Source organism: Oncorhynchus mykiss, chromosome 17 (genome assembly GCF_013265735.2).
Source record: "Oncorhynchus mykiss isolate Arlee chromosome 17, USDA_OmykA_1.1, whole genome shotgun sequence".
Taxonomy (NCBI): Eukaryota; Metazoa; Chordata; class Actinopteri; order Salmoniformes; family Salmonidae; genus Oncorhynchus; species Oncorhynchus mykiss.
In genome coordinates, this window is record NC_048581.1 from 10,869,657 (window position 1) to 10,896,152 (window position 26,496).

The 26,496-nt window shown below is 50.6% G+C and overlaps 3 protein-coding genes across 3 annotated transcripts in view; 2 read left to right on the plus strand and 1 right to left on the minus strand.

Annotated features, from left to right (window-relative positions):
* LOC118940259 (adhesion G protein-coupled receptor L1-like) overlaps positions 1–4,725 on the plus strand; it is a 99,842-nt gene extending 95,117 nt beyond the window's left edge. The window contains exons 19-22 of the mRNA XM_036948896.1: positions 2,137–2,357; positions 2,545–2,611; positions 2,703–2,794; positions 4,378–4,725. Coding sequence (XP_036804791.1) covers positions 2,137–2,357; positions 2,545–2,611; positions 2,703–2,794; positions 4,378–4,591 — 594 coding nt within the window. The 3' untranslated portion in view covers positions 4,592–4,725. The remainder of the gene's footprint in view (positions 1–2,136; positions 2,358–2,544; positions 2,612–2,702; positions 2,795–4,377) is intronic.
* Positions 4,726–5,340: 615 nt separating this feature from the next.
* On the plus strand, positions 5,341–12,603 carry LOC110513836 (adhesion G protein-coupled receptor L1-like). Its single transcript, XM_036948304.1, has 6 exons — positions 5,341–5,590; positions 6,805–6,901; positions 9,037–9,159; positions 10,250–10,270; positions 10,607–11,609; positions 12,279–12,603. Exons 1-6 carry the CDS (start codon positions 5,375–5,377, stop codon positions 12,601–12,603), a joined length of 1,785 nt encoding a protein of 594 aa, XP_036804199.1. The 5' UTR covers positions 5,341–5,374.
* Positions 12,604–21,353: 8,750 nt separating this feature from the next.
* The window catches only part of LOC118940264 (phospholipid phosphatase 3-like), a 14,060-nt gene continuing 8,917 nt past the window's right edge, over positions 21,354–26,496 (minus strand). The window contains exons 5-8 of the mRNA XM_036948927.1: positions 26,171–26,228; positions 25,425–25,515; positions 23,632–23,717; positions 21,354–23,525 (exon numbers count right to left, since the gene is read on the minus strand). Coding sequence (XP_036804822.1) covers positions 23,367–23,525; positions 23,632–23,717; positions 25,425–25,515; positions 26,171–26,228 — 394 coding nt within the window. The 3' untranslated portion in view covers positions 21,354–23,366. The remainder of the gene's footprint in view (positions 23,526–23,631; positions 23,718–25,424; positions 25,516–26,170; positions 26,229–26,496) is intronic.

Below are 26,496 nucleotides of genomic sequence, written 5' to 3' on the forward strand. Positions count from 1 at the left end.
TTAGTTGTTATGAGAGGACAAGACTCAGTACAGAGCTTTTAGTTCTTATGAGAGGACAAGACTCAGTATATAGCTTTTAGTTCTAATGAGAGGACAAGACTCAGTACAGAGCTTTTAGTTCTTATGAGAGGACAAGACTCAGTACAGAGCTTTTAGTTCTTATGAGAGGACAAGACTTAGTACAGAGCTTTTAGTTCTTATGAGAGGACAAGACTCAGTACAGAGCTTTAGTTCTTATGAGAGGACAAGACTCAGTACAGAGCTTTAGTTCTTATGAGAGGACAAGACTCAGTACAGAGCTTTTAGTTCTAATGAGAGGACAAGACTCAGTACAGAGCTTTTAGTTCTAATGAGAGGACAAGACTCAGTACAGAGCTTTTAGTTCTTATGAGAGGACAAGACTCAGTACAGAGCTTTTAGTTCTTATGAGAGGACAAGACTCAGTACAGAGCTTTTAGTTCTTATGAGAGGACAAGACTCAGTACAGAGCTTTAGTTCTTATGAGAGGACAAGACTCAGTACAGAGCTTTTAGTTCTTATGAGAGAACAAGACTCAGTACAGAGCTTTTAGTTCTTATGAGAGGACAAGACTCAGTACAGAGCTTTTAGTTCTTATGAGAGGACAAGACTCAGTACAGAGCTTTTAGTTCTTATGAGAGGACAAGACTCAGTACAGAGCTTTTAGTTCTTATGAGAGGACAATACTCAGTACAGAGCTTTTAGTTCTTATGAGAGGACAAGACTCAGTACAGAGCTTTAGTTCTTATGAGAGGACAAGACTCAGTACAGAGCTTTTAGTTCTTATGAGAGGACAAGACTCAGTTCAGAGCTTTTAGTTCTTGTTGGTCCAGTCTGTAACTGAAATGTTCCTCAGTGTTTCTTCATGTGTCGTTACTTCAGCAGTATGAATGGAGGGATTTCTGTCATGCCAATAAAATATTTTGAATTTAATTGAATTCCCTCTCCACCCTCTCCCTCTATCCTCCCCCTCTCCTCCCCCTCTCCTCCTCCCTCTCCTCCTCCCTCTCCTCCTCCCTCTCCACCTCTCCCTCTCCTCCCCCTCTCCACCTCTCCCTCTATCCTCCCTCTCTCCTCCTTTCCTCTCTCCTCCCTCTCCTCCCCCTCTCCTCCCCCTCTCCACCTCTCCCTCTATCCTCCCTCTCTCCTCCTTTCCTCCCTCCTCCCTCTCCTCCCCCTCTCCTCCCCCTCTCCACCTCTCCCTCTATCCTCCCTCTATCCTCCTTTCCTCCCTCCTCCCTCTCCTCCCCCTCTCCTCCCCCTCTCCACCTCTCCCTCTATCCTCCCTCCCTCCTCCCTCTCCTCCCCCTCTCGTCCCCTCTCCTCCCCCTCTCCACCTCTCCCTCTATCCTCCCTCTATCCTCCTTTCCTCCCTCCTCCCTCTCCTCCCCCTCTCCTCCCCCTCTCCACCTCTCCCTCTATCCTCCCTCCCTCCTCCCTCTCCTCCCCCTCTCCACCTCTCCCTCTATCCTCCCTCTCTCCTCCTTTCCTCCCTCCTCCCTCTCCTCCACCTCTCCTCCCCCTCTCCACCTCTCCCTCTATCCTCCCTCTATCCTCCTTTCCCCCCTCCTCCCTCCTTCCTCTCCTCCCCCTCTCCTCCCCCTCTCCACCTCTCCCTCTCTCCTCCTTTCCCCCCTCCTCCCTCTCCTCCCCCTCTCCTCCCCCTCTCCACCTCTCCCTCTATCCTCCCTCTCTCCTCCTTTACCCCCTCCTCCCTCTCCTCCCCCTCTCCTCCCCCTCTCCACCTCTCCCTCTCTCCTCCTTTCCCCCCTCCTCCCTCTCCTCCCCCTCTCCTCCCCCTCTCCACCTCTCCCTCTATCCTCCCTCTCTCCTCCTTTACCCCCTCCTCCCTCTCCTCCTCCCTCTCCTCCCCCTCTCCTCCCCCTCTCCACCTCTCCCTCTATCCTCCCTCTCTCCTCCTTCCCCCCCTCCTCCCTCTCTCCAAGTCTCCCACCCTCCTCCCTCTCTCTTCCTCTTCCTCTCCACCTCTCCTCCCCCTCTCCGCCCTCTGTCCTCCCCCTCTCCTCTCCTCTTCTCTCCTCTCCTCCCCCCCTCTCCTCCCCCTCTCCTCCCCTCTCCTCTCCTCCCCCTCTCCTCCCCCTCTCCTCCCCTCTCTAGGTAGCGTGTCCAGTCTTTGCCGGTCTGCTCCATTTCTCCCTGCTCTCTGTGTTCTGTTGGTTATGCCTGGAGGCAGTGGAACTCTACTTACTGCAGGGGGAGCTCTTTGAAGGACGGACCTCTAGGAGGAAGTACTTCTATCTCTGCGGCTACTTCCTGCCAGGGGTGGTCGTGGCCGTCTCCGCCGCCATCGACTACAGGGGCTACGGCACCCGGACCGTGTAAGTGGCAGAGAGTGTGTGTGGTGGGGGGGAGGATGTGTGTGTGAGAATTGATTTGAAATCTCTGCTGTATTGTGTGTGTATGTCAAAACTTATACTTACTATGCTGTATTGTGTGTGTGTGTGTGTGTGTGTGTGTGTGTGTGTGTGTGTGTGTGTGTGTGTGTGTGTGTGTGTGTGTGTGTAGGTGTTGGCTGCAGATGGACAACTACTTCATCTGGAGTTTCCTGGGTCCTGTATCTGTCATTATAATGGTGAGACAAACACACACACTCTCACATGTGAGCACACACATACACATGAGTTTGACCTCTCACCTCTGACCTCTGACCCTGTGACCACCAGCTGAACCTGGTTGTCTTGGTGATGACTCTTCACAAGATGGTGCACAGCTCCTCCGCCCTCAAACCCGACTCCAGTCGTCACGACAACCTCAGGTGAGCCCCGCCCCCTGGCACATATGTGACAGGCATGATTGGTTGTTTGTTTTGGGCAGGGAGGGACACAGAGGCTAATGGGAAGGGGTAGAAACAGGAAGAAGTAACAGAGGACTCAAATAGTGAAAAGTAGAAGATGTGAGGCTTAAAAAGTTATGTCAAAATAACATGACATAATATCTTCTCCTTCTGCTTCCCCCCTAACCCCTCCCTCTCTCCTCCCTAACCCCTCCCTCGCTCTCTCTCTCCTCCCTAACCCCCACCTCCCTCTCTCTCTCTCCCCCTAACCCCCACCTCCCTCTCTCTCTCCCCCTAACCCCCACCTCCCTCTCTCTCTCCCCACTAACCCCCACCTCCCTCTCTCTCTCCTCCCTAACCCCCACCTCCCTCCCTCTCCCTCTCTCCTCCCTAACCCCCACCTCCCTCTCTCTCTCTCCCCCTAACCCCCACCTCTCTCTCTCTCTGTGTTCCCTAACCCCCCCTCCCTCTCTCTCTCCCCCCTAACCCCCACCTCCCTCTCTCTCTCCCCCCCCCAACCCCCACCTCCCTCTCTTTCTCTCCTCCCTAACCCCTCCCTCGCTCTCTCCCCCCTAACCCCTCCCTCTCTCTCTCCCCCCTAACCCCTCCCTCGCTCTCTCCCCCCTAACCCCTCCCTCTCTCTCTCCCCCCTAACCCCTCCCTCTCTCTCCCCCCCTAACCCCTCCCTCTCTCTCTCTCCTCCCTAACCCCTCCCTCGCTCTCTCCCCCTAACCTCTCCCTCTCTCTCTCCCCCCTAACCCCTCCCTCTCTCTCTTCTCCCTAACCCCCACCTCCCTCTCTCTCTCTCCTCCCTAATCCCTCCCTCGCTCTCTCCCCCCTAACCCCTCCCTCTCTCTCTCCTCCCAAACCCCCACCTCTCTCTCTCCTCCCTAACCCCCACCCCCTCTCCCTCTCTCTCCTCCCTAACCCCCACCTCCCTCTCCCTCTCTCTCCTCCCTAACCCCCACCTGCCTCTCCCTCTCTCTCCTCCCTAACCCCTACCTCTCTCTCTCTCTCCCCCTAACCCCTCCCTCTCTTTCTCCTCCCTAACCCCCACCTCCCTCTCTCTCTCCTCCCTAACCCCTACCCTCCCTCTCTCTCCCCCCTAACCCCTCCCTCTCTCTCTCCTCCCTAACCCCCACCTCCCTCTCTCTCTCTCCTCCCTAACCCCCACCTCCCTCTCTCTCTCCCCCCTAACCCCCACCTCCCTCTCTCTCTCCTCCCTAACCCCCACCTCACTCTCTCTCTCTCCTCCCTAACCCCCACCTCCCTCTCTCTCTCCTCCCTAACCTCCACCTCCCTCTCTCTCTCCCCCCTAACCCCCACCTCCCTCTCTCTCTCTCTCCCCTCCTAACCCCCACCTCACTCTCTCTCTCTCCTCCCTAACCCCCACCTCCCTCTCTCTCTCCTCCCTAACCCCCACCTCCACCTCTCTCTCTCCCCCTTAACCCCCACCTCCCTCTCTCTCTCCTCCCTAACCCCCACCCCCTCTTTCTCCTCCATGCCTCTAAACCTCTCCCCATCTCCCTCTCCTCTCTTCCTCTCCTCTTTCTCCCTCTCTACAGAGCGTGGACTGTGGGTTCGCTCACCCTCCTCTTCCTCCTGGTGGTGACCTGGTCTCTGGGGCTCGTCTTCCTCTCATCTCCCTCTCTCCTCCTCTCCTACCTCTTCTCCTCCCTTAACACGGCCCAGGCTCTGCTCATCACAATACTGTTCTGTACACTCACTAGGAAGGTAGGTGGGGTCTCAATACTGCCTCTACACTCACTAGGAAGGTAGGTGGGTTCTCAATACTGTTCTGTACACTCACTAGGAAGGTAGGTGGGTTCTCAATACTGTATGTACACACACTAGGAAGGTAGGTGGGTTCTCAATACTGTTCTGTACACTCACTAGGAAGGTAGGCGGGGTCTCAATACTGTGGGTACACTCACTAGGAAGGTAGGTGGGTTCTCAATACTGTCTGTACACTCACTAGGAAGGTAGGTGGGTTCTCAATACTGTCCTGTACACTCACTAGGAAGGTAGGTGGGTTCTCAATACTGTTCTGTACACTCACTAGGAAGGTAGGTGGGTTCTCAATACTGTTCTGTACACTCACTAGGAAGATAGGTGGGTTCTCAATACTGTCTGTACACTCACTAGGAAGGTAGGTGGGTTCTCAATACTGTTCTGTACACTCACTAGGAGAGTGAGTGACCCCACTAGAGGTGGGGTCTCAATACTGTCTCTCACCAGGAAGAGGTGGGGTCTCAGTACTGTCTCTCACCAGGAAGAGGTGGGGTCTCAGTACTGTCTCTCACCAGGAAGAGGTGGGGTCTCAGTACTGTCTCTCACCAGGAAGAGGTGGGGTCTCAGTACTGTCTCTCACCAGGAAGAGGTGGGGTCTCAGTACTGTCTCTCACCAGGAAGAGGTGGGGTCTCAGTACTGTCTCTCACCAGGAAGAGGTGGGGTCTCAGTACTGTCTCTCACCAGGAAGAGGTGGGGTCTCAGTACTGTCTCTCACCAGGAAGAGGTGGGGTCTCAGTACTGTCTCTCACCAGGAAGAGGTGAGGCTGATCATGTATTGTATTATATTTTCTATGTGTTTCAGTATATACGGTGTGTTCATGTTTGTCCAGGGCCATAAGGACTATGGGAAGTGTGTGCGTCACTCCCAGTGCTGTGACTGTTCCTCCACCACCAGTTCACCTGGCTCTGTGAAGGGCGCCGCCCTACGGGCCAACAACCGCTACTGCAGTACCAACCAGGCACGCAGGGCTACTGCTAACAGACAGGTACACACACACACACACACACACACACACACACACACACACCAGCACGCAGGGCTACTGCTAACAGACAGGTACACACACACACACACGACAGCACGTAGGGCTACTGCTAACAGACAGGTACACACACACACACACACACACAACAGCACGCAGGGCTACTGCTAACAGACAGGTACACACACACACACACACACAACAGCACGCAGGGCTACTGCTAACAGACAGGTACACACACACACACACACACACACACACACACACACACACACAACAGCACACAGGGCTACTGCTAACAGACACGTACACACACACACACACACACACAACAGCACGCAGGGCTACTGCTAACAGACAGGTACACACACACACACACACAACAGCACGCAGGGCTACTGCTAACAGACAGGTACACACACACACACACACAACAGCACGCAGGGCTACTGCTAACAGACAGGTACATACACACACACACACACACACACACACACACACAACAGCACACAGGGCTACTGCTAACAGACAGGTACACACACACACACACACACACACACACAACAGCACTCAGGGCTACTGCTAACAGACAGGTACACACACACACACACACACAACAGCACGCAGGGCTACTGCTAACAGACACGTACACACACACACACACAACAGCACGCAGGGCTACTGCTAACAGACAGGTACACACACACACACAACAGCACGCAGGGCTGCTGCTAACAGACAGGTACACACACACACACACACACACACACAACAGCACGCAGGGCTACTGCTAACAGACAGGTACACACACACACACACACACAACAGCACGCAGGACTACTGCTAACAGACAGGTACACACACACACACACACACACACAACAGCACGCAGGACTACTGCTAACAGACAGGTACACACACACACACACACAACAGCACGCAGGACTACTGCTAACAGACAGGTACACACACACACACACACACACACAACAGCACGCAGAGCTACTGCTGACAGACAGGTACACACACACACACACACACGTAAGACACACACACAACGGCATGCAGAACTCCCGCTAACAGAAAGGTACACAAACACACAGTGACTTCCTGATGAAAGCTATGAGTGTGTTGTAAACCAAGTGTGTGTCCGTGTGTGTGTGTGTGCGTGTGCGTGTGTGTGCGTGTGCGTGTGTGTGCGTGTGTGTGTGTTGCAGAGTCGCATTAGGAGGATGTGGAACGATACAGTGCGCAGACAGACTGAGTCTTCCTTCATAGCTGCTGATGTTAACACCACACCTACACTCAACAGAGGTCAGTCCTCTCCTCCTTCTCATCCTCCTCTCCTAGCCCTCTCCTCCTTCTCATCCTCCTCTCCTAGCCCTCTCCTCCTTCTCATCCTCCTCTCCTAGCCCTCTCCTCCTTCTCATCCTCCTCTCCTAGCCCTCTCCTCCTTCTCATCCTCCTCTCATAGCCCTCTCCTCCTTCTCATCCTCCTCTCCTAGCCCTCTCCTCCTTCTCATCCTCCTCTCCTAGCCCTCTCCTCCTTCTCATCCTCCTCTCCTCTACTCCTCTCCTCTAGTCCTCTCCTCTAGTCCTCTCCTCTACTCCTCTCCTCTAGTCCTCTCCTCTACTCCTCTCCTCTAGTCCTCTCCTCTAGTCCTCTCCTCTACTCCTCTCCTCTAGTCCTCTCCTCTAGTCCTCTCCTCTACTCCTCTCCTCTACTCCTCTCCTCTACTCCTCTCCTCTAGTCCTCTCCTCTACTCCTCTCCTCTAGTCCTCTCCTCTAGTCCTCTCCTCTAGTCCTCTCCTCTACTCCTCTCCTCTACTCCTCTCCTCTAGTCCTCTCCTCTACTCCTCTCCTCTAGTCCTCTCCTCTAGTCCTCTCCTCTACTCCTCTCCTCTAGTCCTCTCCTCTAGTCCTCTCCCCTAGTCCTCTCCTCTACTCCTCTCCTCTAGTCCTCTCCTCTAGTCCTCTCCTCTAGTCCTCTCCTCTAGTCCTCTCCTCTAGTCCTCTCCTCTAGTCCTCTCCTCTACTCCTCTCCTCTAGTCCTCTCCTCTAGTCCTCTCCTCTAGTCCTCTCCTCTAGTCCTCTCCTCTACTCCTCTCCTCTAGTCCTCTCCTCTAGTCCTCTCCTCTAGTCCTCTCCTCTAGTTCTCTCCTCTAGCCCTCTCCTCTAGTCCTCTCCTCTACTCCTCTCCTCTAGTCCTCTCCTCTAGTCCTCTCCTCTAGTCCTCTCCTCTACTCCTCTCCTCTAGTCCTCTCCTCTAGTCCTCTCCTCTACTCCTCTCCTCTAGTCCTCTCCTCTAGTCCTCTCCTCTACTCCTCTCCTCTACTCCTCTCCTCTAGTCCTCTCCTCTAGTCCTCTCCTCTACTCCTCTCCTCTACTCCTCTCCTCTACTCCTCTCTTCTAGTCCTCTCCTCTAGTCCTCTCCTCTAGTCCTCTCCTCTACTCCTCTCCTCTAGTCCTCTCCTCTAGTCCTCTCCTCTAGTCCTCTCCTCTAGTCCTCTCCTCTAGTCCTCTCCTCTACACCTCTCCTCTAGTCCTCTCCTCTACTCCTCTCCTCTAGTCCTCTCCTCTACTCCTCTCCTCTAGTCCTCTCCTCTACTCCTCTCTTCTAGTCCTCTCCTCTACTCCTCTCCTCTAGTCCTCTCCTCTAGTCCTCTCCTCTACTCCTCTCCTCTAGTCCTCTCCTCTAGTCCTCTCCTCTACTCCTCTCCTCTACTCCTCTCCTCTAGTCCTCTCCTCTAGTCCTCTCCTCTACTCCTCTCCTCTACTCCTCTCCTCTACTCCTCTCTTCTAGTCCTCTCCTCTAGTCCTCTCCTCTAGTCCTCTCCTCTACTCCTCTCCTCTAGTCCTCTCCTCTAGTCCTCTCCTCTAGTCCTCTCCTCTAGTCCTCTCCTCTAGTCCTCTCCTCTACACCTCTCCTCTAGTCCTCTCCTCTACTCCTCTCCTCTACACCTCTCCTCTACTCCTCTCCTCTAGTCCTCTCCTCTAGTCCTCTCCTCTACTCCTCTCCTCTACTCCTCTCCTCTCCTCCTCTCCTCTAGTCCTCTCCTCTACTCCTCTCCTCTAGTCCTCTCCTCTAGTCCTCTCCTCTACTCCTCTCCTCTAGTCCTCTCCTCTACTCCTCTCCTCTAGTCCTCTCCTCTACTCCTCTCCTCTACTCCTCTCCTCTAGTCCTCTCCTCTACTCCTCTCCTCTAGTCCTCTCATCTAGTCCTCTCCTCCTTCTATCTTCTCTCCTCCTCCTCCTCTTTTCCTCTGGTTCTCTCCTCTTTCTTCCCCTATTTTGTGTTCTCTTCTTTTAGAGTCTTTCCTTAACTCTCCTCTCCCCCCTCTCCCCCCCTCTCCCTCTCTCCCCCTCTCTCTCTCTCCCTCTATCCCTCTCTCCCCCTACCCCCCTCCCCTCTCTCTCTCCCCCTCTCTCTCTCTCTCCCTCTCTCTAGCTGGCCTGGGTAACCATTTCCTGACTAACCCAGTGTTACAGACTCACCCTAGAGTCTCTCCTTATGACAGCCTACTGGCTCAGGGCTACAGCCAGCCCTCCCCTGGCCTCTTCACCTCTACTGGTACATCTATCTATCTGTATATCTATCTGTATATCTATCTGTATATCTATCTCTATCTATCTGTATATCTATCTGTATATATATCGATCTCTCTATCTATCTATCCATCTCTCTGTGTGTGTCTGTCTGCCTGTCTGTTTGTCTGTCTCTCTGACGGTCTCTCTCTCTCTGTCTCTCTCTCTCTTTGTCTCTCTCTCTATCTCACTACCTGTCTGTCTGCCTCTCTGACGGTCTCTCTCTCTGTCTCTCTCTCTCTTTGTCTCTCTCTCTATCTCACTACCTGTCTGTCTGTCTCTCTGACGGTCTCTCTCTGTCTGTCTCTCTCTCTCTTTGTCTCTCTCTCTATTTCACTACCTGTCTGTCTCTCTCTCTATTTCACTACCTGTCTGTCTCTCTCTCTATCTCACTACCTGTCTGTCTCTCTCTCTCTTTGTCTCTCTCTCTATTTCACTACCTGTCTGCCTCTCTCTCTATTTCACTACCTGTCTGTCTCTCTCTCTATCTCACTACCTGTCTGTCTCTCTCTCTCTTTGTCTCTCTCTCTATCTCACTACCTGTCTGTCTCTCTCTCTATTTCACTACCTGTCTGTCTCTCTCTCTATCTCACTACCTGTCTGCCTCTCTCTCTATTTCACTACCTGTCTGTCTCTCTCTCTATCTCACTACCTGTCTGTCTCTCTCTCTATCTCACTACCTGTCTGTCTCTCTCTCTCCCATCTCCTCTTTTTCTCTGCCTTATTCTTATTTTCAGTTCAGTCTGCATGTTGACGTTATTAAAAAGTCAGTCTGTTGTTTGTCAGTCTGTCTCTGACTGTCAGTCTTTCTTTTCCTGTCCTGATCGGTCCTGACCTGTCCTGTCCTTTCCTGTCCTGATCGGTCCTGTCCTGTCCTGTCCTTTCCTGTCCTGATTGGTCCTGTCCTGTCCTGATCGGTCCTGTCCTGTCCTGACCTGTCCTTTCCTGTCCTGACCTGTCCTTTCCTGTCCTGATCGGTCCTGTCCTGTCCTGATCGGTCCTGTCCTGTCCTGACCTGTCCTTTCCTGTCCTGACCTGTCCTTTCCTGTCCTGATCGGTCCTGTCCTGACCTACAGGGACCTTCAGAGACATACAGAGTACGCCCTCCTCCTTTACCTCCTGTTGTATCAGTCTGTTGTATTTACAGATGTAATATATATAATAATGTGTGTTGGTTGTATCGGTCTGTTGTATTTACAGATGTAATATATATACATGTGTTGGTTTATCAGTTGGCAATTAACTTTATACATAAAAAAAATAGGTAAAAAAATATGATCCGCCTAAATATATGGACTCTGGATTGTCAATAAGTGTACTTCTCTCTCTCTCTCCACCAGAGGGCAGTTGTCTAACTGTGTACTTCTCTCTCTGCCATGTCACCCCCACCTCCACCCCTCCTCCTCCCCCCTCCGCCTCCCCCCGGCCACCAGAAGGTGACGTCCTGTCCCAGAGCCAGGAGATGGACAGTGTTTGTCTGAACGGAGGCTACAGCACCAACAGCTTCACCCTGCAGGGTCTGGGTGGGGGTGGTGGGGGGCCTCGGTCCGGGGTGGGTGGCAGCACAGACCTCCTCAGGGAGGGAGGAGGAGGGGGGGAGGACGCCTCCCCCGCCCCCCTCACCCCCCACGCCGCCGTGGGTCTGGGGGTGGAGCCTCACGGAAGCGGAATGCGGAGGAACCTATCGGACGCGACGGTCCTGGAGAACATGATCATCTCAGAGCTGGTTCAGAGCAACTTGAGGCCGGCTGCAGCCGCGGAGCGCTACGGCAGCCTGGCACGCCCCCTGGACCGACTGACACGCCCACAGCCCTCCGCCCACGAGAGTTGGACGGTAGCTCGGGTGTCGACGCACACACATGACCAAGATCCGACACACGCGCACACGCACCAGGACGGCTGGACGCATACACCTCGTCCTCTGCAGGACGTGCCGACACACACACCTCGTCCGCTGCAGGACGTGCCGACACACACACCTCGTCCTCTGCAGGACGTGCCGACACACACACCTCGTCCTCTGCAGGACGTGCCGACACACACACGCCAGGAGGAGAGCAACAGGAGCCAGCTGCAGCTGGGGGGCGGGACCCTCTCCCGTAGACTCCTCCTCCAGGACAGACAGACACGCCCCCAGGAGGCGTCGCTGCAGATGCAGACCGCACGCCCACATTCCACGTTGTCGCGGCAACAGCAGCAGGGCGTAGGGGGAACGCTATCCCGTCACCGCAGCGGGGGTGTTGAGCCGGGTGGCGCGGGGGGTTCGGAGCGGGACCGTTACCGGGATAGGCCGCTTCCTCCTCCCCCTCCTCCTCCGCCTCTGGAGACAGAACCCCTGTATAAAGCCCTGGAGGATCCCCTTCTCTATGACCCCAGGGATGGAGGGGTGGAGGGGTGGAAGGAGAGAGGGGTGGAGAGAGGGGTGGAGGGTTGGAAAGAGAGAGGGGTGGAGAGAGGGGTGGAGGGTTGGAAAGAGAGAGGGGTGGAGAGAGGGGTGGAGGGTTGGAAAGAGAGAGGGGTGGAGAGAGGGGTGGAGGGTTGGAAAGAGAGAGGGGTGGAGGGGTGGAAAGAGAGAGGGGTGGAGGGGTGGAAAGAGAGAGGGGTGGAGGGGTGGAAGGAGAGAGCGAAAGAGGATTCTCTTCTCTATGACCAGAGAAACGGAGGGATGGAGGGGTGGAAGGAGAGAGGGATGGAGAGAGAGAAGGAGGAGCAGTTCCTCAGTGACCAGAGAGATGGAGGGATGGAGGGGTGGAACAGAGGGAAGGAGAGGAGGATGGAGGAAGGGAGCACTCAGTCCGTCCGTTACCTTAGCGACCCGGACGACCCTGACAGCTATGACCCCGTGACCCCTGACCTTGATCCTGACTCCTCCCCCATCTACACCCAGGATTCTAACCCCTCCCCCATCTTCACCCACAACCGAAACGCACCCCTAGATATATACACCCCAAATGTCTACACCACAAACTCACCTCCTGATACATACACCCAAAATTCACCCCCAAATATTTACACCCGAAATTCACCACCAAGTATATACACCCGAAACGACCCCCTCCCAAATGTCTACACCCGAAATTCTCCCCCGAACATCTACACTCGAAGCGACTCTCCCCAGCTCTACACCCGAAACTCACCCCCGCCACCACGATTCTACACCCGTGAATCTCCGCCCCTACTCCTGTCGTCCTATCCTGACAGCAGCCCTGAAGGTCAACCAGAGGTTAGCCCCACCCCTCGACCCCACCGACCCCCTTTGGAAGTCCCCTACAGCCTGGGACGACCCCCTCTGGGCCCCAGGCCTAATCACATGCAGACTTTCTACCAGCCCCCACCCCTCACACCCCTCACGGCTAATGGGGAGTTGGTTTACACAGAGCCCGCCAGCGAGGACGATGAGGGACAGATGCAACGGGTGACGAGTCTGTGACTAGGGCGGTGGTGATCTGGAGGAAGAAGAGGAGGAGGAGGAGGAGGAGGAAGAAGAAGAAGACAGTTGTTGCAGTCATGATATTAATTATCATAATCATTGATAAAGACCATTATAATGGTGATGGATTTTGCTGGCTATTGTTAAATTGATGATGATGGTGATGATAATGATGATGAAGATGATGATAGTGATTATGGTGATGATGGTGATGATGATGATGATGATGATGGTGATGATGATGATGATGATGGTGATAATTGTGATGGTGATGATGGTAATGATGATAGTGATGATGATGATGATCACCTCATGATACCTACACCCGAAATGATGATGAAGGCTCCTCCCTGTCTCTTATCTCTTGGTCATCACAAGCTGGTCTCCCTCTCATGTTCTGTTTAAATACGTGATCCATTTTCTCTGTATCTTTCCTCTCCCCATCCGTCTCTAATCCCCCTGTGTGTCTTTTCTCTCCCCATCCGTCTCTATTCCCCCTGTGTGTCTTTTCTCTCCCCATTCGTCTCTATTCCCCCTGTGTGTCTTTTCTCTCCCCATCCGTCTCTGTTCCCCCTGTGTGTCTTTTCTCTCCCCATCAGTCTCTATTCCCCCTGTGTGTCTTTCCTCTCCCCATCCGTCTCTATTCCCCCTGTGTGTCTTTTCTCTCCTCATCCGTCTCTATTCCCCCTGTGTGTCTTTCCTCTCCCCATCCGTCTCTATTCCCCCTGTGTGTCTTTTCTCTCCCCATCCGTCTCTATTCCCCCTGTGTGTCTTTTCTCTCCTCATCCGTCTCTATTCCCCCTGTGTGTCTTTCCTCTCCCCATCCGTCTCTATTTCCCCTGTGTGTCTTTTCTCTCCTCATCCGTCTCTATTCCCCCTGTGTGTCTTTCCTCTCCCCATCTGTCTCTATTCCCCCTGTGTGTCTTTCCTCTCCCCATCCGTCTCTGTTCCCCCTGTGTATCTTTCCTCTCCCCATCTGTCTCTATTCCCCCTGTGTGTCTTTTCTCTCCCCATCCGTCTCTGTTCCCCCTGTGTGTCTTTCCTCTCCCATCCGTCTCTATTCCCCCTGTGTGTCTTTTCTCTCCTCATCCGTCTCTATTCCCCCTGTGTGTCTTTCCTCTCCCCATCCGTCTCTATTCCCCCTGTGTGTCTTTCCTCTCCCCATCCGTCTCTATTGCCCCTGTGTGTCTTTTCTCTCCCCATCCGTCTCTGTTCCCCCTGTGTGTCTTTCCTCTCCCCATCTGTCTCTATTCCCCCTGTGTGTCTTTTCTCTCCCCATCCGTCTCTATTCCCCCTGTGTATCTTTCCTCTCATTGGTGTTAAATCATCTGGAACCAGTTGTTTAACCATTAACTACAGTCGCAAAATTAACTTTCCCCAAATTTATACGATTTTCAGAAATCCCGTTTGGAAGATTTCTGGAATCCTGACGGAATGGGCCTGCCTTAGCAGGGAATCCTGACGGAATGGGCCTGCCTTAGCAGGGAATCCTGACGGAATGGGCCTGCCTTAGCAGGGAATCCTGACGGAATAGGCCTGCCTTAGCAGGGAATCCTGACGGAATAGGCCTGCCTTAGCAGGGAATCCTGAATTCTCCAACTGGGGTTTTCTGTAAAACTGTGGGAAAGTTACGTGAATTTTGCAACCGTAATCCATCAACAGAGTTTTTTATAATTGATTGGTTGATTGATTGATCGATTGGTTGATCGATCGATTGGTTGATTGATCGATCTATTGATTGGTAGATTGATCGATTGGTTGGTTGGTTGATTGATTGATTGGTTGATTGATCGATTGGTTGATTGGTTGGTTGGTTGGTTGGTTGGTTGGTTGGTTGGTTGGTTGGTTGATTGATCAATTGGTTGGTTGATTGATTGGTTGGTTGATTGATCGATTGGTTGATTGATCTATTGGTTGGTTGATTGATCGATTGGTTGGTTGGTTGATTGATCAATTGGTTGGTTGATTGATTGGTTGGTTGATTGATCGATTGGTTGATTGATCTATTGGTTGGTTGATTGATCGATTGGTTGGTTGGTTGATTGATCGATTGGTTGGTTGGTTGATTGATTGATTGGTTGATTGATCGATTGGTTGATTGATCTATTGGTTGGTTGATTGATCGATTGGTTGGTTGGTTGATTGATCAATTGGTTGGTTGATTGATTGGTTCGTTGGTTGGTTGGTTGATTGATCGATTGGTTGGTTGATTGATCGATTAGTTGGTTGATTGATTGATTGGTTGATTGATTGATTGATTGGTTGATTAATCAAAAGATTGATTGACTAGTTGTTGCTTACCCTCAATAGGGACTGCATCTCAAATGATACCCTATATAGTGCACTACTTTAGACCAGAGCCCTATTCCCTATATAGTGCACTACTTTAGACCAGGGCCCTATTCCCTATATAGTGCACTACTTTAGACCAGAGCCCTATTCCCTATATAGTGCACTACTTTAGACCAGAGCCCTATTCCCTATATAGTGCACTACTTTAAACCAGAGCCCTATTCCCTATATAGTACACTACTTTAGACCAGAGCCCTATTCCCTATATAGTGCACTACTTTAGACCAGAGCCCTATTCCCTATATAGTGCACTACTTTAAACCAGAGCCCTATTCCCTATATAGTACACTACTTTAGACCAGAGCCCTATTCCCTATATAGTGCACTACATTAGACCAGAGCCCTATTCCCTATATAGTGCCCTACTTTTGACCAGAGCCCTATTCCCTATATAGTGCACTACATTAGACCAGAGCCCTATTCCCTATATAGTACACTACATTAGACCAGAGCCCTATTCCCTATATAGTGCACTACTTTAGACCAGGGCCCTATTCCCTATATAGTGCACTACTTTAGACCAGGACCCTACTCCCTATATAGTGCACTACTTTAGACCAGAGCCCTATTCCCTATATAGTGCACTACTTTAGACCAGAGCCCTATTCCCTATATAGTGCACTACATTAGACCAGAGCCCTATTCCCTATATAGTGCACTACTTTAGACCAGAGCCCTATTCCCTAAATAGTACACTACTTTGGCACAGAGCCCTATTCCCTACATAGTGCACTACTTTAGACCAGAGCCCTATTCCCTATATAGTGCACTACTTTAGACCATTGCACTATTCCCTATCTAGTGCACTACATTAGACCAGAGCCCTATTCCCTATATAGTGCACTACTTTAGACCAGAGCCCTATTCCCTATATAGTACACTACTTTGGCACAGAGCCCTATTCCCTACATAGTGCACTACTTTAGACCAGAGCACTACACAGTAAATAGGGTGCCATTTGGGACACTAAATGTCAGAGGAGAACTTATGTTGCCAAAAATGTTTTGAAAGAAATGTGCATGAATTGATATAGCCTTTGAGAGACTATTAGAAGAGTTTGGAAGGTGTGTCTGTGTCTCTGTGTGTGTTGGGGGGGGGGGGGGGGGGTGTGGTGTCTGGGTGTTTGTAGGTGTGAGTGTGAATGAGTGTTTGTAGGTGTGTGTTTGTGTGTGTAGGTGTGTGTAGGTGTGTGTGACTACCACAGCCCTTGTACAAATTAACAGTTGTAGATTTTTTCCCCAAACAAAGAGGTGGGAACATAACGCACCGCGTCTTTGCCCTTCCCCTTCCCGGTGCTCCAACCAATCTCGTCTCTCCTAGAGATCTGGAACGTTCACAGACTCCGCCCCCAGCCCCCTCCCCTCTACAGACTGTCAGGCGACGGAACACGTTGTTGCCTTCCTTCTACGTTGTCACGGCAACAGAACAATGAGCTCGGAACTCTATAGAATGGAGGTGATTCTAACCCGGAACTCTCCTACTGTAAACAATACCTACATAATGAGGATGCTCGTCCATTGTACATAGATCCACCTGTGCTCTGACTTGTCTTGTATTGCTACTGAAGTTAACCCCAGTTAAACTGTGTAACCAAACCTTTGCCGGTGTACCTTACTGTTGTACGTGTCTTTCTTCTACTCTCATTGCTGTCGTCTCTTCCTACCAGCACCGCTTCTGCTGATGGCTTCTTCACTGAGGAGACTTTTCACATGTGATGACTGTTATCTGTGGTTGTTTAATCTAGCTCCGTTTAATGCCCTGACTGTAAGTCCCTCTGGATAAGAGTCTGCTAAATGACCGAAATGTACATGTTTAATGTTGTCTGTCTGTCTGTCTGTCTGTCTGTCTGTCTGTCTGTCTGTCTGTCTGTCTGTCTGTCTGTCTGTCTGTCTGTCTGTCTGTCTGTCTGTCTGTCAGACTGGTATAGAATGTGGTGTTACTCTGAAAGAACCAGACAGGACACACCAGTTAAAAAGTCAACATAGTATTTCATAGTTAGTGGTTATCCTAGTTATCCTAGTCACACACACTGGCTTAAAATCACACACACACACACACACACACACAGACACACACACACACACACACACAGTATAACACACGCAACACATTACAATGAAGTGGATTTTTACACGATTGAAACTAAACGTTCACATTCATTTCAGTTACATTCACTGGTTTCATGTACAATCTGTTTAGCATCGCTATGGTTACATCTCATTAAATACAATTCCAATGTCTGAATAGTATAACTTATAAATGAAATAAAAACACAGGAGGCTGTTGGGGAGGACGGCTCATAATGTCTGGAGTGGAAGGGCTGTAAAAACACAGGAGGCTGTTGGGGAGGACGGCTCATAATGTCTGGAGTGGAAGGGCTGTAAAAACACAGGAGGCTGTTGGGGAGGACGGCTCATAATGTCTGGAGTGGAAGGGCTGTAAAAACACAGGAGGCTGTTGGGGAGGACGGCTCATAATGTCTGGAGTGGAAGGGCTGTAAAAACACAGGAGGCTGTTGGGGAGGACGGCTCATAATGTCTGGAGTGGAAGGGCTGTAAAAACACAGGAGGCTGTTGGGGAGGACGGCTCATAATGTCTGGAGTGGAAGGGCTGTAAAAACACAGGAGGCTGTTGGGGAGGACGGCTCATAATGTCTGGAGTGGAAGGGCTGTAAAAACACAGGAGGCTGTTGGGGAGGACGGCTCATAATGTCTGGAGTGGAAGGGCTGTAAAAACACAGGAGGCTGTTGGGGAGGACGGCTCATAATGTCTGGAGTGGAAGGGCTGTAAAAACACAGGAGGCTGTTGGGGAGGACGGCTCATAATGTCTGGAGTGGAAGGGCTGTAAAAACACAGGAGGCTGTTGGGGAGGACGGCTCATAATGTCTGGAGTGGAAGGGCTGTAAAAACACAGGAGGCTGTTGGGGAGGACGGCTCATAATGTCTGGAGTGGAAGGGCTGTAAAAACACAGGAGGCTGTTGGGGAGGACGGCTCATAATGTCTGGAGTGGAAGGGCTGTAAAAACACAGGAGGCTGTTGGGGAGGACGGCTCATAATGTCTGGAGTGGAAGGGCTGTAAAAACACAGGAGGCTGTTGGGGAGGACGGCTCATAATGTCTGGAGTGGAAGGGCTGTAAAAACACAGGAGGCTGTTGGGGAGGACGGCTCATAATGTCTGGAGTGGAAGGGCTGTAAAAACACAGGAGGCTGTTGGGGAGGACGGCTCATAATGTCTGGAGTGGAAGGGCTGTAAAAACACAGGAGGCTGTTGGGGAGGACGGCTCATAATGTCTGGAGTGGAAGGGCTGTAAAAACACAGGAGGCTGTTGGGGAGGACGGCTCATAATGTCTGGAGTGGAAGGGCTGTAAAAACACAGGAGGCTGTTGGGGAGGACGGCTCATAATGTCTGGAGTGGAAGGGCTGTAAAAACACAGGAGGCTGTTGGGGAGGACGGCTCATAATGTCTGGAGTGGAAGGGCTGTAAAAACACAGGAGGCTGTTGGGGAGGACGGCTCATAATGTCTGGAGTGGAAGGGCTGTAAAAACACAGGAGGCTGTTGGGGAGGACGGCTCATAATGTCTGGAGTGGAAGGGCTGTAAAAACACAGGAGGCTGTTGGGGAGGACGGCTCATAATGTCTGGAGTGGAAGGGCTGTAAAAACACAGGAGGCTGTTGGGGAGGACGGCTCATAATGTCTGGAGTGGAAGGGCTGTAAAAACACAGGAGGCTGTTGGGGAGGACGGCTCATAATGTCTGGAGTGGAAGGGCTGTAAAAACACAGGAGGCTGTTGGGGAGGACGGCTCATAATGTCTGGAGTGGAAGGGCTGTAAAAACACAGGAGGCTGTTGGGGAGGACGGCTCATAATGTCTGGAGTGGAAGGGCTGTAAAAACACAGGAGGCTGTTGGGGAGGACGGCTCATAATGTCTGGAGTGGAAGGGCTGTAAAAACACAGGAGGCTGTTGGGGAGGACGGCTCATAATGTCAGGAGTGGAAGGGCTGTAAAAACACAGGAGGCTGTTGGGGAGGACGGCTCATAATGTCTGGAGTGGAAGGGCTGTAAAAACACAGGAGGCTGTTGGGGAGGACGGCTCATAATGTCTGGAGTGGAAGGGCTGTAAAAACACAGGAGGCTGTTGGGGAGGACGGCTCATAATGTCTGGAGTGGAAGGGCTGTAAAAACACAGGAGGCTGTTGGGGAGGACGGCTCATAATGTCTGGAGTGGAAGGGCTGTAAAAACACAGGAGGCTGTTGGGGAGGACGGCTCATAATGTCTGGAGTGGAAGGGCTGTAAAAACAGAAGGAAACCATGTGTTTGATACCAGTCACTTCACTACATTCCACCCATCACTATGAGCGCTTCCTCCCCAATTAACAAGGTGCCCCCCAGTCGCATGTGGTGTGGTACAAAATACTACATGTACTGTGCCTGTGTGATTGGTGAATCATTTGGATATATGTAGTAGAAAATACTAATAGTACCGTGTTAGTGGTGAATCATTTGGATATATGTAGTAGAAAATACTAATAGTACCGTGTTAGTGGTGAATCATTTGGATATATGTAGTAGAAAATACTAATAGTACCGTGTTAGTGGTGAATCATTTGGATATATGTAGTAGAAAATACTAATAGTACCGTGTTAGTGGTGAATCATTTGGATATATGTAGTAGAAAATACTAATAGTACCGTGTTAGTGGTGAATCATTTGGATATATGTAGTAGAAAATACTAATAGTACCGTGTTAGTGGTGAATCATTTGGATATATGTAGTAGAAAATACTAATAGTACCGTGTTAGTGGTGAATCATTTGGATATATGTAGTAGAAAATACTAATAGTACCGTGTTAGTGGTGAATCATTTGGATATATGTAGTAGAAAATACTAATAGTACCGTGTTAGTGGTGAATCATTTGGATATATGTAGTAGAAAATACTAATAGTACCGTGTTAGTGGTGAATCATTTGGATATATGTAGTAGAAAATACTAATAGTACCGTGTTAGTGGTGAATCATTTGGATATATGTAGTAGAAAATACTAATAGTACCGTGTTAGTGGTGAATCATTTGGATATATGTAGTAGAAAATACTAATAGTACCGTGTTAGTGGTGAATCATTTGGATATATGTAGTAGAAAATACTAATAGTACCGTGTTAGTGGTGAATCATTTGGATATATGTAGTAGAAAATACTAATAGTACCGTGTTAGTGGTGATATATAAATATTATATGTACAAATAATTGTAAGGATAATTAGCAGCTTTGGCTAGAAGAGCCACACTAATGTCGGGATTCAATCCCATGGTGCTTTGTCAACAACGCACCATTGAAACCTTTCCGATTGAACCGACATGCAGCGAGGAATGTGGTCTCCCCAAAAGGTGCTGACTTTGCCTATGAATGACGTTAATGGCGTTGTTGACGGAGCGCAGTCAGATGGAATCGGGGACTAACATAGTGATCTGGTTTAGTACAGGTGGACTTTAATTAAAGGGGCAATGCAGGATTCAAAAGAACAACAAAGCTCCGTTATCATTCGCTAAGAAGTCAAAAAACAGATGTGGACCGACCAATCCCAGATCAGGATTATTTACATACATAGTTTGTGTGGCACTAACATGGATTTACATATTCCATTACCAGGCACTTTTTATCCACATCAACTTTCAGTCAGTCAATCATTTTTACATATGGGGAGGCCCCAGGAATCAAACCCACAATCCTGGTGTTGTAAATGCCATGCTCTACCAACTGAGCCACAGAGGACAGGTTCTACCAACTGAGTCACAGAGGACAGGCTCTACCAACTGAGTCCACAGAGGACAGGCTCTACCATCTGAGCCACAGAGGACAGGCTCTACCATCTGAGCCACAGAGGACAGGTTCTACCAACTGAGTCCACAGAGGACAGGTTCTACCAACTGAGTCCACAGAGGACAGGTTCTACCAACTGAGTCCACAGAGGACAGGTTCTACCAACTGAGTTACAGAGGACAGGTTCTACCATAGAACTACATTTTTAGATATGCTAACATCTCCTCTCACTCTGTCTCTCTCACTTTTTCTTTCCCTCCCTCCAACTGTCTCCCCCTCTTTTTCTCTCCCTCTCTCCCACACCTCTCTCGGTCTCTTTCTCTTCCACTATCCCCCCCTCTCTCTCTCTCCCTCTCTCCCACACCTCTCTCGGTCTCTTTCTCTCCCACTACCCCCCCCCCCCCCTCTCTCTCTCTCCCTCTCTCCCACACCTCTCTCGGTCTCTTTCTCTTCCACTATCCCCCCCTCTCTCTCTCTCCCTCTCTCCCACACCTCTCTCGGTCTCTTTCTCTCCCACTACCCCCCCCCCCCCCTCTCTCTCTCTCCCTCTCTCCCACACCTCTCTCGGTCTCTTTCTCTCCCACTACCCCCCCCTTTCTCTCTCCCTCTTTTTTTCTCCCGTCTCCCTTTCTGTCTCTTAATCTCTCTATCTCCTTATCTCTCACAGAATACTGAGGTATGTGATTTCACAGGACTTGTTCTGAAACACTTCACTAACACAAAGAAACACACACAGACCTATCCCCTAACTGACGGTGTGGTGACGGGGGTTGTCCAGGCTGTAGTCTAAACATGAGGGAGATGTGGAGACAGGGGGTTGTCCAGGCTAGGAGAGAGGGTAGAGCTGTAGTCTAAACATGAGGGAGATGTGGAGACAGGGGGTTGTCCAGGCTAGGAGAGAGGGTAGAGCTGTAGTCTAAACATTGAGGAGATGTGGAGACAGAGGGTTGTCCAGGCTAGGAGAGAGGGTAGAGCTGTAGTCTTTAAACATGGAGGAGATGTGGAGACAGGGGGTTGTCCAGGCTAGGAGAGAGGGTAGAGCTGTAGTCTTTAAACATGGAGGAGACGTGGAGACAGGGGGTTGTCCAGGCTAGGAGAGAGGGTAGAGCTGTAGTCTTTAAACATGGAGGAGATGTGGAGACAGGGGGTTGTCCAGGCTAGGAGAGAGGGTAGAGCTGTAGTCTTTAAACATGGAGGAGATGTGGAGACAGGGGGTTGTCCAGGCTAGGAGAGAGGGTAGAGCTGTAGTCTTTAAACATGGAGGAGATGTGGAGACAGGGGGTTGTCCAGGCTAGGAGAGAGGGTAGAGCTGTAGTCTAAACATGAGGGAGATGTGGAGACAGGGGGTTGTCCAGGCTAGGAGAGAGGGTAGAGCTTTAGTCTAAACATGAGGGAGATGTGGAGACAGGGGGTTGTCCAGGCTAGGAGAGAGGGTAGAGCTGTAGTCTAAACATTGAGGAGATGTGGAGACAGAGGGTTGTCCAGGCTAGGAGCGAGGGTAGAGCTGTAGTCTTTAAACATGGAGGAGATGTGGAGACAGGGGGTTGTCCAGGCTAGGAGAGAGGGTAGAGCTGTAGTCTTTAAACATGGAGGAGACGTGGAGACAGGGGGTTGTCCAGGCTAGGAGAGAGGGTAGAGCTGTAGTCTTTAAACATGGAGGAGATGTGGAGACAGGGGGTTGTCCAGGCTAGGAGAGAGGGTAGAGCTGTAGTCTTTAAACATGGAGGAGATGTGGAGACAGGGGGTTGTCCAGGCTAGGAGAGAGGGTAGAGCTGTAGTCTTTAAACATGGAGGAGATGTGGAGACAGGGGGTTGTCCAGGCTAGGAGAGAGGGTAGAGCTGTAGTCTTTAAACATGGAGGAGATGTGGAGACAGGGGGTTGTCCAGGCTAGGAGAGAGGGTAGAGCTGTAGTCTTTAAACATGGAGGAGACGTGGAGACAGGGGGTTGTCCAGGCTAGGAGAGAGGGTAGAGTTGTAGTCTTTAAACATGGAGGAGATGTGGAGACAGGGGGTTGTCCAGGCTAGCAGAGAGGGTAGAGCTGTAGTCTTTAAACATGGAGGAGATGTGGAGACAGGGGGTTGTCCAGGCTAGGAGAGAGGGTAGAGCTGTAGTCTTTAAACATGGAGGAGACGTGGAGACAGGGGGTTGTCCAGGCTAGGAGAGAGGGTAGAGCTGTAGTCTTTAAACATGGAGGAGCTAGGAGACGGAGGGTTGTCCAGGCTAGGAGAGAGGGTAGAGCTGTAGTCTTTAAACATGGAGGAGATGTGGAGACAGGGGGTTGTCCAGGCTAGGAGAGAGGGTAGAGCTGTAGTCTTTAAACATGGAGGAGATGTGGAGACAGGGGGTTGTCCAGGCTAGGAGAGAGGGTAGAGCTGTAGTCTTTAAACATGGAGGAGATGTGGAGACAGGGGGTTGTCCAGGCTAGGAGAGAGGGTAGAGCTGTAGTCTTTAAACATGGAGGAGATGTGGAGACAGGGGGTTGTCCAGGCTAGGAGAGAGGGTAGAGCTGTAGTCTTTAAACATGGAGGAGATGTGGAGACAGGGGGTTGTCCAGGCTAGGAGAGAGGGTAGAGCTGTAGTCTTTAAACATGGAGGAGATGTGGAGACAGGGGGTTGTCCAGGCTAGGAGAGAGGGTAGAGCTGTAGTCTTTAAACATGGAGGAGCTAGGAGACGGGGGGTTGTCCAGGCTAGGAGAGAGGGTAGAGCTGTAGTCTTTAAACATGGAGGAGACGTGGAAGGCCTGGAGGACAGAGAGAAACACACTGGTTATGCACACACAGATACATACACACACATACATACATACACACACACACCTACATATACACACACACAGATCAACTCACCACCCAGTAGGCAGTCAAGGCTCCCTGTATGTAGCCAGTGATGACATCAGAGGGATGATGTCGATAGTCCGATATTCTAGTCAGGCCTGCGAAGAGATTACACGTTAGAAACGTACCTGTTAAATATGTTGAATTATGACTCAACAATATGATAAAAAATGCATATTACAGCAGTACAGAGGAAATGACCCGTTGTCAAGCCCCGCCCTAGAATTTGGGCCAATCAAGTGGACAGCAACTGAACAAAGTGACAACAATTGACCAGACCAGGATTCTATCAGAACTACACCAGACATCCAGGCAAACGTATTAGGAAAATGTCATTATTTCATTATTTGGTTTTGTTTTTTTCTTTAGTCATAGTAGAGATTAAACAACACCTGAAAAGACAGTAGTCCAGATGAATAACCACATTGTGGACGGACCACTCAGGGAGAGTTCTGAGAGGCTATGAACATCCATAGACCGGATGAATAACCACATTGTGGACGGACCACTCAGGGAGAGTTCTGAGAGGCTATGAACATCCATAGACCAGATGAATAACCACATTGTGGACGGACCACTCAGGGAGAGTTCTGAGAGGCTATGAACATCCATAGACCGGATGAATAACCACGTTGTGGACGGACCACTCAGGGAGAGTTCTGAGAGGCTATGAACATCCATAGACCAGATGAATAACCACATTGTGGACGGACCACTCAGAGAGAGTTCTGAGAGGCTATGAACATCCATAGACCGGATGAATAACCACATTGTGGACGGACCACTCAGGGAGAGTTCTGAGAGGCTATGAACATCCATAGACCAGATGAATAACCACATTGTGGACGGACCACTCAGGGAGAGTTCTGAGAGGCTATGAACATCCATAGACCGGATGAATAACCACATTGTGGACGGACCACTCAGGGAGAGTTCTGAGAGGCTATGAACATCCATAGACCAGATGAATAACCACATTGTGGACGGACCACTCAGGGAGAGTTCTGAGAGGCTATGAACATCCATAGACCGGATGAATAACCACATTGTGGACGGACCACTCAGGGAGAGTTCTGAGAGGCTATGAACATCCATAGACCGGATGAATAACCACATTGTGGACGGACCACTCAGGGAGAGTTCTGAGAGGCTATGAACATCCATAGACCAGATGAATAACCACATTGTGGACGGACAACTCAGGGAGAGTACTGAGAGGCTATGAACATCCATAGACCATTATAACATATCAGCCATGTCAGTCAGACTATCTAATGGGCTGGTATGGGCTGGATTCCCAGTCAGACTATCTAATGGGCTGGTATGGGCTGGATTCCCAGTCAGACTATCTAATGGGCTGGTATGGGCTGGATTCCCAGTCAGACTATCTAATGGGCTGGTATGGGCTGGATTCCCAGTCACAGTTTACGCCTCGTCCTGGATTAAAAAACATGTTCAATGACGATTCTCCATTGAAAAATGCTTCTTTAGCCCAGAATGTAGGTTTAGCTTGAGATTCAGTCAAATCTCTGGTGTCCGTAAACCAACCGACTTTGACAGGACATTTAAGCTGGAACTGACGTGTGCAGCATTTAACGTGAACACGATCTCCGCGAACGTCAGGAAGGTGTGCCTTTGAAAAGGCACCTTGTTGACAGTGCAGTGTGCTTGTCGACCACGCCTCTGGGATTAAATCCCAGCCGTAATCAGTGTCTGGGAAAGCGGCCCTACGTCATTATCAGTTGGGGAGTATTTTCAGAGTCGATTCCCCCGTCACTGATCATTATCAATAGACCTGTAAGTACCTGTATACACAGCTAGCAGAACCAGGAAGAACTGTACGAGGGGTCTGAGTAACCTGGCCCCTCGCCAACACCACCTGGCTTGGAGGTAGAACTGAAGAGAGAGAGGGAGGCAGGGAGGGAGGGAGGGAGAGAGGGAGAGAGAGAGAGAGAGGGAGGGAGGCAGGCAGGCAGGCAGGCAGGCAGGCAGGGAGGGAGGGAGGGAGAGAGAGAGAGAGAGAGAGAGAGAGGGAGGCAGGCAGGCAGAGAGAGAGAGAGAGAGAGAGAGAGAGGCAGGGAGGGGAAAATGTTGATTACTACACATGTACTATTTGTACATAGTGTTATACTAAATTATACTGAATTATACTGAATTATACAGTATTATACTATATTATACCGCATCATGCTGTAGTATACTGAATTATACTGTATTTATCTTCAAAGATGCAGCACAGTTCTGACTCTACTCTCTCTCTACGGCCCTGCCCTCACACAATAGAGGAGTGTAGTATAGAGAGACAGAGAGGTCAGACCTCTCCCCTGCCCGAGGGGAACAAAGACATCTCTGTCTGCCCTACTTCTTCTCTCTTTCAATCCCTCTTTTTTCTCCTGCCCTCTTTTCTTTCTCTCCCTTTCAGCTCCCTTCTTTTCAATCACTCTCTGGGAGGCTGGTTCACAGTGTGTGTGTGTGTGTGTGTGTGTGTGTGTGTGTGTGTGTGTGTGTGTGTGTGTGTGTGTGTGTGTGTGTGTGTGTGTGAGATACTTACTGCTAGATACAGCATGGTGTACATTGCAAACGAAGCATGACCAGAGAAGAAGGATTTCCTGAAAATAAAATAAAAAACAAATGCTGACTATACACACCTGCCCCCCCCCCAACAAACAGACAAACACACACACACCTCCCCCCCCCAACAAACAGACAAACACACACACACCTCCCCCCCCCAACAAACAGACAAACACACACACACCTCCCCCCCCCAACAAACAGACAAACACACACACACCTCCCCCCCCAACAAACAGACAAACACACACACACCTCCCCCCCCAACAAACAGAAAAACACACACACACCTCCCCCCCCAAC

Excerpts from the sequence above, each read along its gene's own strand:
- LOC110513836 (XM_036948304.1), top strand. The coding sequence starts at position 5,375 with ATGTATTGTATTATATTTTCTATGTGTTTCAGTATATACGGTGTGTTC. Across the intron at positions 6,902-9,036 it reads CACACCTACACTCAACAGAG|CTGGCCTGGGTAACCATTTC; the intron begins GTCAGTCCTCTC and ends CCCTCTCTCTAG. Across the intron at positions 9,160-10,249 it reads TGGCCTCTTCACCTCTACTG|GGACCTTCAGAGACATACAG; the intron begins GTACATCTATCT and ends CCTGACCTACAG.